Genomic DNA, 14,736 nt, shown 5'->3' on the forward strand with positions numbered 1-14,736 from the left:
CGCGTCTTATTTGAAGCTCCGCTACGCGTTCCCCTGCATCCGCCACGCAAGGTTTGCTGATCTTGTCTTCTTGTCCTCCGCCGGTCGCGACACTCTGCACACTCACCGCCCCTCCCGCTCGCCATGGTCGACGAACGTTCCGACATCCTAGGCGGTCACCTCCAGAAGGCCCCGGGCCAACCGTACAAGGCTTGGCTGGCGGAACATCCGACCGGGACGGCGGCTTTTGCGGTGGTGTTCTCTCTCCTTTCCTACTTCGTTCTTATACCTGCGTTCAATCGATGGCAAGACCGACGGTACCGCAAGTACGTGCTATATTGTCCTCTCTGAAGAACACTACTCACTGCTCTGCAGGGCACTACGCAGGAGATACGGCATTCCGGACGATGACGAACGCCCTTTCAACATAGCTTACGCTGCGGTGCGAACGCGCACTCATGGGGGTTCCGAGGAGGGTAGTCGTGAGGCGTCAGAGCAACTAGACGAAGACGGTTTCCTGTTACGACATGGTTCTTCAGATGTCCCTATGCTTGTACGCCGTCCGCTGGAAGGGGAGGAACTGGCCCGTACGTCTTGTACGTTGTTCTCCTCATGTTCGCGCTCACAGCCCCTTTCTTCAGGGTTCCGAGAGCCGGAGGTGCCTCGCAGCGCCAACCACGCGCCATATGTGTCGCAGTACGACCCTCGTCAGGTTGCCCACAACGCATGGCTAATGGGGTAAGTGATGCATATTGGATTTTTTATGCACGAGCTCACCTCATGCTGATGAAACAGACAATCGGCCACGCTTGTTGAAGAGCCTGTCGTAAGAGATTACGTCCATACGCCTGCGCAGAGGGAGGCAGACTCATCAGCCACGATCTCGCCGGGTACCCTGAGTGACGCCACTGGTAAGGGTACATCGCCACCTGCGCTCAAGACTCAAGGCAAGCACGCGCGCGAGGATGATGAGGCTGAGAAACCTGAGAAGAAGTCGAGATTGGCAGGCGAGGTCGATGAAGGCATTGTGGTAGACGGCGACGACGACATGGAGGTTGAGGTCGAAGCTGTACAACCCAAGAGAGGTGCCAAGCGCCAGGCTGATGTTGATGACGACGAGGGCATCGAGCACGTACGCACGAGTGGAAGGGACAAGCGGGTACGGAGGCAGGTCCGCGAGCGGGCGTACGACGCATCCGACGAGGAGATGGCCGAAGTCCAACCAACTGACGAGGACGAGGTCACGGAGATGCAGCCAGTGTACAGAGGCAAGAAGCGAGACCGCGACGAAGCTGGCTCCACGTTCGGTGGCGATGAGTCCATAGCTGACGAGCTCGACTCGGAGGACGGCCGCAAGTCTCGTAGGAGGCGCAAGAGGCGTGCAATGGCAAAGAAAGTTGAGGACCCCGTCCGCGGCCAGAAACGCAGCCGTGATGATGCATCGGAAGAGAGTGAAGAGGAACCGGAACGGCCAAAGAGGCGCATCACTCGCAGGCAGCGTGGCAACCGTGATCCCGATCCCTTGTTCGACGCGCCACTGTCCAACGATCCATTGTGCAAGGGCAGGCGAATTGGAGAGGAATGGGAGGTCAATGAGATTCGGTACAAGGTCGGCCCCAATGGGCAGCGGTTGCGCCAAGACTTGGTCAAGAGGTCCCGAACACGTTTCCCTATGGTGCGTCGTACTCAAGCTCCTTATACGGCATCGTCTCACCTGGTGAAACAGCCAAAGGATTCGCAGCATGCCGATCGTCGTGCCAACATCGATGTATACGTGGAAACATGGCTTACGGAAGAAGAATACCAGGCGGCCAAGGAACATGGTGATCTGGCATGGCAGGATAGCCCGAGCCCGAGCGTACCTGCTACTCCGGGCGATGTCTCAGTGCGTAACGTTCCATTGTTCTGCATAGACTTCGAATTGATCATCGCACAATAGGACTATCCTTCGGGCAAGAGTCTTCTGTGGGCTTCAGAGCCAACGACACCGGAAAGCCCTGCGCCACAGAGAGGTCCTTTCAGGCAGTCAATCGTCACCAACGTCGGGCTGCGTCTCAATCCCTTCCGGCATTCCCAGGTTCCTCCCAACCGTCGAGTGACTTCCGCGCCACAGCTCTCCGTCGCTTCCACACCTGAACCCAGCCCGGCGAAGCCTCGCACTGTCAAGACATACTCGAAATGGGAGAAGCAGGATCTTGAGGCTGCTGCGATGTCCAAGATCAGGGAGAAGAAGTTGGCAGAGGCGAGAGAGGCGAGGAAAGCTATCGCCCCCCCACAGACAGCCACTCAGCCATCGATAGCGCCCGCAGGGGCTGCTCCGGCGACATCGTCTGCCCCAGCTGTTTTGACCTTCACTAGTGCGAAGCCTGACGAGAAGGCACCAGAGAAGCAGGCGCAGCAGGCATGTGACAAACCGGCCTCTTCGTTCTCGTTTGGCACATTACCTGCGCCCTCGTCATCAAACGCTACGCCTGCATCGAATGCTGCTCCAGGGCCTGCACACGAGGCCCAGAAGAATTTCTTCAACATAGCTCCCCCTTCGACTTCTGCCACGCCCGCTTCTACGACCGCCCAGCCTCCATCGTCTGTCCCCAACTTTTTCATTAAGAACACCACGACAACTACGCCACAGGCGCCTCAACCAAGCACTCAACCATCAATTGCGCCGTCCGCTCCGTCTGCGAGCTCATTTATGACCAAACCCGCTTCTGCCACCCCTGCATCAACCAGTGCACCGTCGTTCAACCCTTTCGGTGGTGCTGCGAATACCACTCAGCCTTCCACGGCTCCGGCGGCCGGTGCGGCTCCGAAGTCAGCCTTCTCATTTGCGCCGCCGAGCGCTACGTCGACGAGCAAACCTGCTGAGACAGGCCCCACCGAGCAGACAACGGCCGCGCGCGCGAGCTCTGGTCCTTCCTTGCTGGCACGTTTGGGTCCCCAGGTACAAGCTCCATCGTCTACTCAGCCGCAGACAAGCACACCAGCCTCAGGCTCTGCACCCCAGCCACTCAAGTTCTCTTTTACGCAGCCAAGCGCTCCTGCTGCAGGTGCCTTGAGTCAGCAGCAGCCCACATTCGCCCAGCCGAGTACGCCAGCGTCAGCCGCAACCGCCAGCACGACCCCAGCTAGCACGCCGGCAGCTGCATCGTCGAACACGAGTACCGCTGTAGCCAAGTTCAACTTTGGGTTCACTGGTGCTAACACGGGTAGCAGTGCACCAGCCGCACCCGCGGCATCGACCACGCCCACTGCCGCGGGCGCGACGGACACGTCGAAGCCATTTTCGTTCAATTTTGGTGCTCCCAGTCAGCCAGCCCCTACAACCCAGACGGCTGGCGGTGCGTCAAACCCCTTCGGTGGCCCTTTGGCAGCTGGCCAGAGTTCGACCATGGCATCTGCGCCATCTGCCGCCAAGACACCAGCTGCGTTTGGCTTCGGCGCGCCTGCCTCGTCAAATCCGTTCGGCGCTCCTTCTACATCTAACAGCAATGTGGCTACGACCCCTAGCAAACCGGCAGGCATCAACGCCTTCTCGACGACGCCTGCTGGAACTCCAGCGAGTGGTGCAAGTGCTTTCGGTGGTAGCACCACGCCAGCTAACCCACCCGGCACGAAGTCCGCGTTCACGTTCGGCACACCTGGTGGTACACCCACGTTCGGAGGCGCAGCTGGTGCCTCGACCTCGCAGTCAGGCGCAGCCAATCCATTTGGAGCGCCGGCCGGTAGCGCGACGCCATCTACCACCAACAGTGGCGAAGCGCAGAGCAAGCCTGCGTTCTCATTCAACTTTGGTGCTGCGCCTTCGTCGTCGTCAACGACAGCGTCGAATCCTTTCGAACCGAAGCCCGCCTCAACCCCAACGTTCGGCGCAACCTCTCAGCCGAGTTCGGGCGCACTCAACTTCGGAAACCCTTCGTCTTTTAACTTTGGGTCCGCCTCGAACGCCAACCAAAATCAGAAGCAGTGATTTTCCACCCTCAGCGTACTACCATGAGCTCCCCTCTCCTCTATGCGTATGTATATATGCCACTCCGAACTTGTCAAGTAAGGCCCGTCTATGTTGTACTCTACACCCAACCCCACGTAGCACTTATTGTCCCATTACGCATGATAAATTATCACGCACATCTTCTCGTAGTACCTACGCTCTTGTGGAAATCTAGTTCTAGGACGTTAGGTCCAACAACGCAATCTTCGTCGTCTGACTCTGATGTGCTTGCCAGTGAGCTCGCAGCCCGTATATAACTGAGCCAGGCCTGTGATTCCGTTGGTCCAAATTTGAACCCCATCTGATTTCGAACGTCGCCAGAGGCGTTTCGTGCATGGAACGACCATGGGTCGACCCGACTACTACCTTTGAGTTCCACTGTTCTTGGTTGACTTAGCGATACCCTGCGGCATAACCTGCCAACCCCTAAGGCCGTGATTCGCAATACGGTGCTTGGACGCCTCGGTACTCCAGTAATTGTACAGCAGGCCTGGCAGTCCTACCCCGGGCTCACGGACTCTGTCCACTATGCTGTCTGAGACTACTTCGGCGACTCCTCGACCTCGGCCTCCGGCGAAGACACGAAGGCTACCCTCGGTACAGTTCCCGTCGTTCCCTCCTCCACCATACGCGCTTTCGCTCGACCAAGTGGTGTTGGACGCGGCGAGCGCCATTCCCGAACATGGTTTGGACGAAACGAAGCCACCTCTGCTGCCCCACGACTCCGAGGAATGGGTCAAGGAGAAGTCAAGGGAGGAACTCTCCGACCTCCTGCTGAAGGCAGAGGAGCTGATCAAGTCTCGAGAAACTGGTGAGACTCGTGTTCATGGACAACTAGGAGGTCGTTAGCTGACGCGTGTGCGAAGAGCTGAGCTTGACGTCTACGATCATTAAGAGTCTGTACAAGGACAACGTCGAGCTCAAGACTAAGCACGAGACGCTCCTCTCTCGCTTGCCCTCGTCGCCCGCGTCCACAGCGCCCGCTTCCCCAATAGCACCAACACCTTACAGGATCCTGTCGCCCCCATACCCGGACACCAACCTCCCTCGCTCCCCCGACTATGCAGATACATCTCTCCCCATGCCCTTCGTCCGGCATACGAGGCGGATATCAGTCACTCCCTCCGACTTGACGCGTCTTGCAGATCAGAACGCAGAACTCCTGGATAAGCTCGAGAGGCTCGAGGCCGAGTCGTCGAAGTCCGACCAGGCGGGCAAGCGGAAGCTCCGGAAGCTCGAGCGCGAGATCCAGCTCCTCCATCAGGAGCTCGAGGAGACGCAGGCTAAGGAGGTGGAGCTCGAGCAGGTGAAGCTCGCGGTGAGTCTCTCGGAGGAGGAGGCGCAGCGACGGAAGGAAGAGCGGGAGGAGCGCGTGCGAGTGTTCAGGGAGAAGGCGGGGTCGTCCGTGTCGGGCTCAGACACTGCGGCTGATCCTGAAGAGATCAAGGACTTCGCACCTCCGTCCGAACTGCGTTCACCAGGTTCGATACGGATACCGTCGGCCAGTAGTTCTCAGCCCTCCGCATCATCTCCTGAACCGGTTGCGAAGCCTATTCTACCACCGCTGGAGGTGCTTGAGCCTGACATCCTCCCTGCATCCCGGATTCGGCCCCGTTTCCTGAGCACACGGACCCCATCCGGTGCGGAATCTGCCATCGTCTCGCAGCTACTGCACAAGATCCGTGAACTCGAGGAGACGAATGCGCAGATCTCGAAGGAGCAGCAACTCAACGAGGAGCAACTGCGTTCCGCGCAATGGGACGCGGAGAGCATCCGCCGGGTTTACGACTGCCTTGATGGAGTGGACAGTGTCGAGCTCGAGGTCGTAGCGGAAGATAGCATCGAGGAGAGCCCGACGAAGGTCCGGCGCATGGCATCCAACGGGACCATCAAGTTCAGCAGCCTCAGACGTTCGATCCACCAGGACCTCAGCAAGCTGCTTGAGTACGACCAGTCAGACGCGTTTGCGAGCGGTATCTCGGGCGAGATGCGGAGTACGGTGCGCAGTGCGCTCACGCATAAGCAAGGCCCAGCGCACAAGGCTCGCAAGTCTGTGGTAGGCTTATTCGAGGGCGAGCAGTTGACGCCTGACTCTTCCATGGATGGCAGCGAGCCGTTCTTCTCGTCGCCTGCCGCTCGTATGCCATCACCCGCCGTAGTCTCCGAGCTCGGAGACATGTCCAGTTGGTCAACCGCAGCAACGGACGGGATGGTCCCTGCCTCCCCAGCACTCAGCAGTGGTCTGCCGACACCGTTCCCCGGCACGATGGGCCGGACGCTAGGGAGCGAACTGGGTAGCGAGTGCGGCGACACCTGGGGCGCGAACGCGGTGAATTACCACCTGCGGACGACAAGCTTATATGGCATGGCAGGAATGGATCTCTCGCGCGATGCATCTATGTCGCCGCAGTTCGTGTTCCCCGCGCTCGACGACTCCGGCGAGGCCGTAGCATCATCGCAGCAGCCTGAGGAGGACTGGGCAGCGGAAGCCGGGCCCTCGACGCCCCCGCGGGCACCCGGCTTGCAGCTCACGATCGAGCCCCCGACGCCGACACCGGATAAGTCCACACCCAAGAAGTCAGCGTCGGTGAGGCAGAAACGGCTGTCGCAGACGGTTCGCTCGCGCACCCACCGCTGGATTGAAGGGCGGTTCGCCCCGCGTTCGCAGTCGTCGTCGCCGTCAAGATCGCCGGAGCCTTTCGCACGGCGGCCGTTATTGAAGGCAAAGGCGAAAGCGCGCTCCGGCCTCGACACAGAACTGACGATGGACGAGGTGTTTGAGGAGACCGCGCGGGACTTCTCGCACATGCAAGTCAGAGCCAGGAGGCAGATCCCGGAGTTCCCTGATGACGATGGCGACACTCTGCCTGATGATGAAGGTGGCAGAGTCACAGACGGAGGCGGCCAGGATACAACTGCGATGCAGGTGCGCGCGGCCACCTCAGGCGTCCTCGGGGCCGAGCCGCAGGGACGCATTACGCGGATCATGTTCGAGGTGTGGCTGTGGCTGCAGTTCGCCCTCGTGATTTTGGTATTCTTGTATGCGATGGCGAGGAGAGGCCCAAAGAGCGTGTTGGAGGAGGCGGACCGCCGGCGGGCGCGTGCAGCGCGTGCATAATTCTTGGATAGCTGTAGCTAGCATTCGACTTTGACGAAGATTACTTTACTATGTGTTTACTCAATCTAGTGGCGACGTCACCTTCGCAGGACTCTGCAGAAGAATATCCCGAGTCGCTTCGCTGCTGTGGGGATACGACGCGTCTGCAACGGTACGCGTCCTGCAATGTTGATGCGATCACATTGGATTTCAGTAGATCATGTCGTTTGACCTCAAGAGACAGGAGGTCAGTGCTCTGTTGGCCTCGACCCCCCGCCCCCCCCCCCCCCCCGAGCCTCAAAGCAGCCCAACGCCAAAGTACGCCCTGTCCGCCGGGGAAACCTAGTCTCCCGTAGGCAGACCTCAAATACGACCGGGGAGGAGGGAGGGGGAAACTCGGGTACGCGTATATGCTTCCAGCTTCCAGCTTGGGCTCGTACGGACGCGTCTATGACGTCACGCGCACGATAGGCTTGAATACTCATGCAAGCCGAGCGATCCCGTAGCGGCATGCAGGAGGAGCTCATCATGGCTGTCGTTCATATATCCGCCAGGGAAGGTGCTCAGTTCTCTGCACTTCTACCCCCACTCTCAACCACACCCTCAAGAGCTTGGCCGAGCAAGAGCCTAAATTCTAGACCATGAAAGTAAGTCCTGTGTTGCATCATATTCCATGAACAGAAGGACGTTGACACCTGTGAACCCCGTCTAGATTGTCGGGGAAGACGAGCGCAAGGCGCAGATGCACGCGACCATCATCGGCGGCGCGAAGGGATTCGCGGGCGGTCTGGCGTTCGCCCTGCCCACCTCCTACCTCCTCAACCGCCGCTGGGCGTACTACCGCCAGCTCCCGCCGTCCATCAAGGCATTCGGCGTCATCCTCGTGGCCGTCCCCGCATTCGCGATCAACGCCGAACATGCGGGGTTGCGCTACGAGAAAGAGCACTGGTACGTACGGGCGATTGTTCGGCGATCTCGTATCAGTCGTGGATGCCTGATGTCGCTGGTGTGCTGATCCCGCTCGGGCACAGGAGCGACGTGGGCGCGCATGAGCTCGATATCCGAAAACAGCGCAAGCAGGAGCGCTGGGACAAGATGGGCCCGGTGGAGAAGCTGGCGGACGTCGTGGGCAGACACGAATATGGCTTCATTGGCGGCGCGTGGGCGGCGACCATGGCAGGCTCATTTGGCTGGATTATGCGGGACAAGTACGTACCGAATGCACGATGCGGCGTTAGGGGTGGTACTGATCCAGGCGCTCTGTAAACAAGATACCAGACGCTGCCACAAAAGGTATGCTTGATCGCGCTGCTGTGTGTGTGACCGGCGTTGAAGCGACTGCGACGTCGCATGCCTAGATCGTGCAAGCGCGTATGTGGGCGCAGGGGCTGACCATCGGTATCCTGATCGCGGCTGGCGCGCTGACCAACGCGCGGAGGCAGCAATCTGTGGACGAGCACGGGTTGAGACACATCGTGAGGTGGTCGTTAGTTCATCCTTGCGAACTCTGCTGATGAGATTGCTAGGAACCTGACCACTCATGGAGGGACATTGTCGAACAAACAAGCAAGGCTGCTCTCGAACAAAAACGTACCTGAGGACACCTATGAGGTAGCATGGTTACTGTATTCACGTACCCTGGGACAGCCGAGCGCATGCCGAGTGGGAACGCCTGGTGCAGTTTCTATGCAGGGCCCACTACATCGCGGACACGCTGTAAAATGTATAGGTCAAGGATCTCCGTACTTCATTTCCTAGCACTAGGCCGATGTGGGACTCGTTCACCCCCGAGTCTGCCGAGCCAATTGCGAAGTTCAGTGTAGGCATCGTTCCCGTGGATCTCACGACGCCTGTTTTCTCTGTCGAGTCTCCATCTCTTCGAATCTCATCGTTGTCCGCCGCGGTCCAGGCGTGTACAGCTAATCAAATCATGCCAGGCAAAAGCGGGATGGCGATCGTGTGTAAGGCGACTCACCTGAGCGGCACGAAGTGCTCACCAAGCAAGTTGACCGGTTTCTTTCCACGTCAGCGTTGACCACCCCTGAGGGGGATCTCGGATTCGGAACGCTGCGTGTGGCATGGCTGAAACGCGACGGACAGATGTACGAGATGATCATGTCGACCACTGTCCACCATATTGATCATGGAACGCTATGGAATGACCCGGTCTAGACGTCCCAGCGGACAGTCACTACTAGTGACTAGTCATACTCATGACAAAGAAACTGTACGGGCAACTGTGCACATTCGGTGGTTGACGAGAAGTCGCAGGACGATGTTGCCAGTGCTGTCATCTGTGCGATTAGGTGATAGTGGCCATGGTGTTCGGTCCCGGAGGAAGACATGCGGATGGCGTGAGGTGTAGAAGTTGATCACTGACAACGCCTTGAGATGCAACATGATCGAGCCACCGAGCCCTCCGAGCCCTCCGAGCCCTCCGGCTACCGCCTCCCGCGCGCTGATTCGGAGAGTCACGAGCGGACCGACGTTCTCCGAAAGAGTAGGCCGACACTCTGTTCTCGTACGAGGAAATAAGGCCCACAAACAATCGGTGCAGCGGTGGACTGCGCAGAAGCTGAGGCAGGTCAGACGAGTATGCGCAGCCGGGTCGGGGGCGGGTCACGGAACGCGTTTGAGTGCGGCGAGACGAATATGGGCGGAGCGTGAAAGGCGGGGAGGCCGGCCGGCGGGGAGGAGTACTACCTTCACGCCTAGGCGCCGAGTATTGTAATCCTTTTCTATGGGCATGCCGCTCGCGTCGCCCGCTCTGCTCGGCTCCGTCTCTCTCTCCCGCCTCGACGTGCCCTCCTCCCTCTCCCTCCTCTCTCCTTCCCCACCACCCGCGTCGTCGACGCCCCTGCCGCCCCGCCAGCCACAGCCAAGCAGCCTCGGCAGATCCCGGCATGACGCGCCGCTTCGAGAGGTAAGTCGCACGACTCCGAGATACATCATCCGCAGGGACCTCTGTCGCACCACTCCGCCAATCGCGTCTTCTCTCTCGCATACCTCCACACCCGCCCACTCTCTTTTAACCTTTCTCCTTCCTCCCTTCCATTCACCGACGGCCTACTTTCGCACTAGAATTAGGACCGTGCTGACGCTAGAACCATGTTTGTGCGCCCCCTTAGGTCCGTATCTATCGCCGCGTCGCTCGTCGGCGCAGGCCTCAACTTCGTGCTCGCGGCCCGCCTCCTCGGCCTCTGGCGCTCGCTCGGATGGGAGTCGGAGACGGAGTGGGAGGCATCGGGAGACGTGTGGAGGGTGGATAGCGTCAAGATAGTGTGGGGATTGTTGTCGACCTACTTTGCTGCGGCGTCGCTGGCGTGTTTCGTCGGCTTCGTCGGTCTTGCAAAGGTGCGCGGTCCTCGCGCTCCCTGGGCGTGCTGTTAGTGACGCTTTCCCCCCTTGTTGCAGACTATCCCCTCTTTTGTCCGCTTCTACCGCGACTACTCCATCGCCGACTTCGCCTTCATCACCGTCTCTACGCTGTTCGTCAGCTATACGTCGTACAGCACCCCTTATGTCCGGACAGGTGTTTGCGAAGAGCTCTCGCGGCACCCCGATCTCATGCGCGACATGGTCGAAATGGGCCTCAATGTGGAGAACTGCGAGCTGTGGTTTGACCGTGCCGTCGTGGGTATGATTGGCATCATGTTCATCCTCATTGTCATTCGCGTGCGTACCCTCGTCGTCAGTGCGGCCCCGTTCCTAGCTAATATAGGTGGACCCCATTCCAGCTCCACACGCTGATTGCGCTCTCGAAGCACTACCGATACATGTGGCGTGATGCCGCTATCAACAAGTCGCAGCACACGAGTCTTCGTCAGCTCAACACCGACTCGCTGCACCGCATCTACCTCCTCCCCACACCGACGTCGCCCCAGTCGTCTTCGATGGCGTTCAACCACTACGACACATCATCACACTCCCGCTCTCCCTCGGGTAACATTGTCGTTTACGCACCGATCCCGGTAGGCGGGATGTCTGAGGCGGAGGCGCGGAAGATGAACGCCACCGAGGCATGGATCCCGCGTCGGACGTCCGCGGATGCTGGCTCGAGCCCGGGTTCTTCATCCCCGCGCTCGCACAGACACAGCCGCTCTGCTTCCGTCCACGGGCACCGACGCCATGGTTCAAACCCGCGCTCGACAGGGGCGCGGAAGGACAGCGGCTTTTCTACAGTAGACGAGAAGTCGGAGACAGGGCCGCTCTGAGTGAGTGGGCAGTCGCCAACTATCGACTTGTGACAACACCTCTACTGTAGCTATATTCCCACCCGTTACCCTGCCTCCTCACTTGACTCGGTCCGCCCTCGCCTCATCATGGACGCAATTTCCTGGTGTTGCCTCGGTCTTGCAAGCTCGTGTGTCCATCATCCATTGGCCTGACTGGTTCGCAATATTTATGCCATCCTGTCGCGCAAGTGCCCCCTCCTCTCCCATTCCCTACCGCGATTCCTTCCCGCTTCCTCTCTTGTACGTTCTGCCTCTCCTGACTGGGTCTCTGGCCTCGGTGGCTTGCGCACCGCAGGGCGCCCGGGCCAGAGTGTGCGTGTGTGTGCCTTTTGCCGGTATATAGTCTAGGTGTACGAATACCAATACGACTAGTTCATTCGTACGACATACGTATACGTTCGGATACGGTACCTGCTGAGTGGGATACCAAGGTAGAGTACTTTCGGTGGTCACACTGTGTAATATACACCTTCGTGGGCCTCTAGTTCCAGGGATTCTTCAAAGAATCCGTATAGAGCGGAAACATCGCATGCAGCCCTGGCCTCAAGCTATTATCAAGCTTTAAGGCCATCTGACAGTGACACAGCCTGGCGTACCGATTGCCCGGCGTTTGGCTGGTCGCTCGTGTGAGCTGTTGAGAGAATCCCTGCGCCGCTTTACTGCAGGGTAACGATGGAAGCGGTCTAGACGTTGTTGTATGAGTTCGAGCTTGGTTCGAGCCCGCCTCTGCCGCGACCCGCGCCCGACAGCTGAATCAGGAAACAGTCCAGAACGCGTCGCCCTCAATCTCCAGTTACTGCCCGGCCGAGTGCGTGCGAGAAGTCTCCTACAAGGGGTCTTTGGCGTTGCGAAGGCAATTTTACGAATCTCATAGTATTCGCACAGGGTCTGGAATTCATCGTACAGAGCAGCCGGGTGAGAAACTCGGCGCTTGGTCGCAAAACATAACGCTCGGAGAGCATGAGCCCAGCATCCCCAGCCTGGTCTGGCCGAGACTTCCAGAGCTTCCAGTCCCGCCGACATATACTCACCCTCTCCCAGGTTTCCGTTTTTCTCTCTGAGGCATCTGCCTTCTACTCCGTGCTCCATACGCGCAAACCGGTCGACGCCTTCGTCGCACCTCGGGCAGCTGCTCTGGCACCTGACTGACAAAACTAGACCCGAAGCTAGTGGTCGTTCTGCTCCCAAATCCGAAAGAGTCGAATCGCCCAGCCATGGCACGCACCCACGCCCGCTCTGAGAGCCCCGCGCCCGCTGCAGAGACGGAGGCCGAGCCCGCCCTGCTGAAGAGGATGAAGATGAGCCATATTTCCAACCCGGACGCCGTAGCGGAGCGCTTTGCGAACGATCTCTTCAGTCCTACCAACATCCACCGCCTCCATACCGAGTATGAGACCAGCCAGCCCTACAAGCACGTCGTCGTCGACAAGCTCTTCCAGGACGAACTCCTCCAGAACGTGAAGGACGAGGCGCTGTCCGAGCTGAGCTTCGCGGAGAAGGAGACGGACATCTACAAGGTGTGTATGCCGGTGCACCTCGCACTTTCCCTGGCCTGACGGATGGGATCGATGCTTGATACGCACGTCGCGTGCAGGTCAAGCAGACCGGCGACCTCGCGTCGCTCTCCTTCCTCACCGACGAGCAGCGCGCGCTCCTCCCGAGCCTCCTCACCCTCCGCGATGCGCTCTACTCTTCAAAATTCCGCTCGTTCCTCCGCGCGGTCACCGGCTGCGGGCCCCTCTCCGGCACGAAGCAGGACATGTCCATCGTGTCCTACTCCAAGTCCTGCCATCTCCTGAACCACGACGATGTCATCGGCACACGGCGCGTGTCGTACATCCTCTACATGCCCCTCCCGCACTACATGGGCTGGCAGAAGGAGTGGGGCGGCGCCCTCGAGCTGTACCCGACCAAGCCCGGGCCGGACGGCGTGCTCGAGCCCGAGCCTGTACCGAGCAAGAACATCCCGCCGAGCTGGAACCAGTTCGTATTCTTCGAGGTGCAGCCGGGCCAGAGTTTCCATTCAGTCGAGGAAGTCGTCGTGGGCGAGGGAGAGGATGGCCGGGAGAGGCTGAGTATCAGTGGTTGGTTCCATGCTGCACAACCAGGTGAAGAGGGCTACATACCAGAGATCAACCCGCCCGAGTTCAAGAGCTCGCGAGAGCAGCTGGTAAGCTTGCTGCGCTTGTACGCAGCGTCGTCTTCCTGAGTTTGTGTTCGTGTTCTCTAGGCGTCGACGTCAACGGAATTCAAGTCATATCCCGACACCATTGACCCGCCTCTTCCATCTGAGCCCCTCTCGGAATCCGACGTCTCCTTCCTCTCCGAGTTCCTCAACCCCGTCTACCTCCAACCGCGCACGATGAAAGCACTTGCACAGCGCTTCGTCGACGAATCCTCGCTCGAGCTGCACGAACTCCTTTGCGCACCGCTCGCCGCGAAGCTTGAGACCGGGCTCCGCGCCGCAGACGCAGCCGACGGGCTTGGTCCATCCCGCCTAACACCTATCCCGCCGCACTCAGCAGGCGCACAGGGCGCGTGGACCCTGAAAGGTCCCCCGCATAAATGGCGGTACTGCACGCTACGCGAGGCCGCGAACGGGACGAGCAGCAAAGCGGACCCACGGTGGGCACACAGCGAACCGGACGAGATCGTGCGCGCACTGCAGGACGAGCTCTTCCCGAGCGCAGCCTTCCGCGCGTGGCTCGCGATCGTCACAAGCTTGTTGCCTCTGCGGTACTCGACTATGGCGCGACGCTTCCGACCGGGAATGGACTACACGCTTGCGACGGGAGAGACGAAGGAGACGCGGCTCGACGTGGTGCTGGGACTGACGCCGCAGTTCAGCGCAGCGGACGTGAACGGAGAAGCGGAGGAGAGCGAGGAGGATGCGTTGGGTGGGTGGCAGACGGGTGAGTGGGGTGGCTGGGAGGTATGTCTGGTGTCACTTGCATGGCTGGATGCATGGTGGCTTACTGCTGTGCACCTCGCAGTGTTATATGGCCCCGCACGACGAGGAAGATGATCCGGCCGTCTACCGGTCTGGATCGAAGAAAAAGAAGGCGAACGGCACTGCCAACGGCGAGAGCACGAGCAACGGCCACGGAGCCTCGAACGGCAACGGGAATGGTAATGGCAATGGCCATACGGACCCCGAGGCGATGGACGAGGACTCCGATGACGACGAGGACGACTCGGGCACGCTGCTGACTGTCCAGCCTGGGTTCAATCGGCTGCTGCTCGTCCTCCGCGACGAGGGCGTCATGCGCTTCGTCAAGTATGTCTCTGCGGCGGCACAGGGCTCGCGATGGGACATCTGCGGCGAGTTTGAGATCGGGATGGTCCAGGAGGAGGAGGACTGAGCAATACCCAGGCCCGCCGGCCTGCATGCATACTCCACTCATTCACTGACGACGCTTATTCGAACACAATACTCT

General features: G+C 59.6%; 5 protein-coding genes across 5 annotated transcripts; all 5 read left to right on the forward strand.

The window, feature by feature from the left end:
- Positions 1 to 33: 33 nt before the first annotated feature.
- On the forward strand, positions 34 to 4,265 carry C8Q71DRAFT_731535 (uncharacterized protein). Its single transcript, XM_047922190.1, has 6 exons — positions 34 to 305; positions 355 to 566; positions 621 to 717; positions 775 to 1,654; positions 1,706 to 1,864; positions 1,919 to 4,265. Exons 1-6 carry the CDS (start codon positions 124 to 126, stop codon positions 3,944 to 3,946), a joined length of 3,558 nt encoding a protein of 1,185 aa, XP_047784972.1. The 5' UTR covers positions 34 to 123; the 3' UTR covers positions 3,947 to 4,265.
- A 6-nt stretch (positions 4,266 to 4,271) lies between these two features.
- C8Q71DRAFT_731537 (uncharacterized protein) lies at positions 4,272 to 7,334 on the forward strand. The gene is made up of 2 exons (XM_047922191.1): positions 4,272 to 4,778; positions 4,834 to 7,334. The coding sequence occupies exons 1-2, from the start codon at positions 4,496 to 4,498 to the stop codon at positions 7,083 to 7,085; spliced, it is 2,535 nt and encodes an 844-aa protein (XP_047784973.1). The 5' UTR covers positions 4,272 to 4,495; the 3' UTR covers positions 7,086 to 7,334.
- Positions 7,335 to 7,359: 25 nt separating this feature from the next.
- C8Q71DRAFT_33174 (uncharacterized protein) lies at positions 7,360 to 8,979 on the forward strand. The gene is made up of 7 exons (XM_047917884.1): positions 7,360 to 7,464; positions 7,536 to 7,711; positions 7,777 to 8,012; positions 8,096 to 8,272; positions 8,336 to 8,357; positions 8,423 to 8,539; positions 8,591 to 8,979. Exons 2-7 carry the CDS (start codon positions 7,706 to 7,708, stop codon positions 8,660 to 8,662), a joined length of 630 nt encoding a protein of 209 aa, XP_047784974.1. The 5' UTR covers positions 7,360 to 7,464; positions 7,536 to 7,705; the 3' UTR covers positions 8,663 to 8,979.
- Positions 8,980 to 10,172: 1,193 nt separating this feature from the next.
- C8Q71DRAFT_697699 (uncharacterized protein) lies at positions 10,173 to 11,278 on the forward strand (the record flags this gene model as incomplete). The annotated part of the gene is made up of 3 exons (XM_047919981.1): positions 10,173 to 10,418; positions 10,479 to 10,739; positions 10,802 to 11,278. The coding sequence occupies 3 exons, from the start codon at positions 10,173 to 10,175 to the stop codon at positions 11,276 to 11,278; spliced, it is 984 nt and encodes a 327-aa protein (XP_047784975.1).
- Positions 11,279 to 12,513: 1,235 nt separating this feature from the next.
- On the forward strand, positions 12,514 to 14,661 carry C8Q71DRAFT_793738 (nuclear protein; the record flags this gene model as incomplete). The annotated part of the gene is made up of 4 exons (XM_047925500.1): positions 12,514 to 12,816; positions 12,894 to 13,469; positions 13,530 to 14,231; positions 14,293 to 14,661. 4 exons carry the CDS (start codon positions 12,514 to 12,516, stop codon positions 14,659 to 14,661), a joined length of 1,950 nt encoding a protein of 649 aa, XP_047784976.1.
- Positions 14,662 to 14,736: the final 75 nt, after the last annotated feature.

This window comes from Rhodofomes roseus, assembly GCF_022264815.1.
Source record: "Rhodofomes roseus strain CIRM-BRFM 1785 chromosome Unknown C8Q71scaffold_1, whole genome shotgun sequence".
Classification (NCBI taxonomy): domain Eukaryota; kingdom Fungi; phylum Basidiomycota; class Agaricomycetes; order Polyporales; family Fomitopsidaceae; genus Rhodofomes; species Rhodofomes roseus.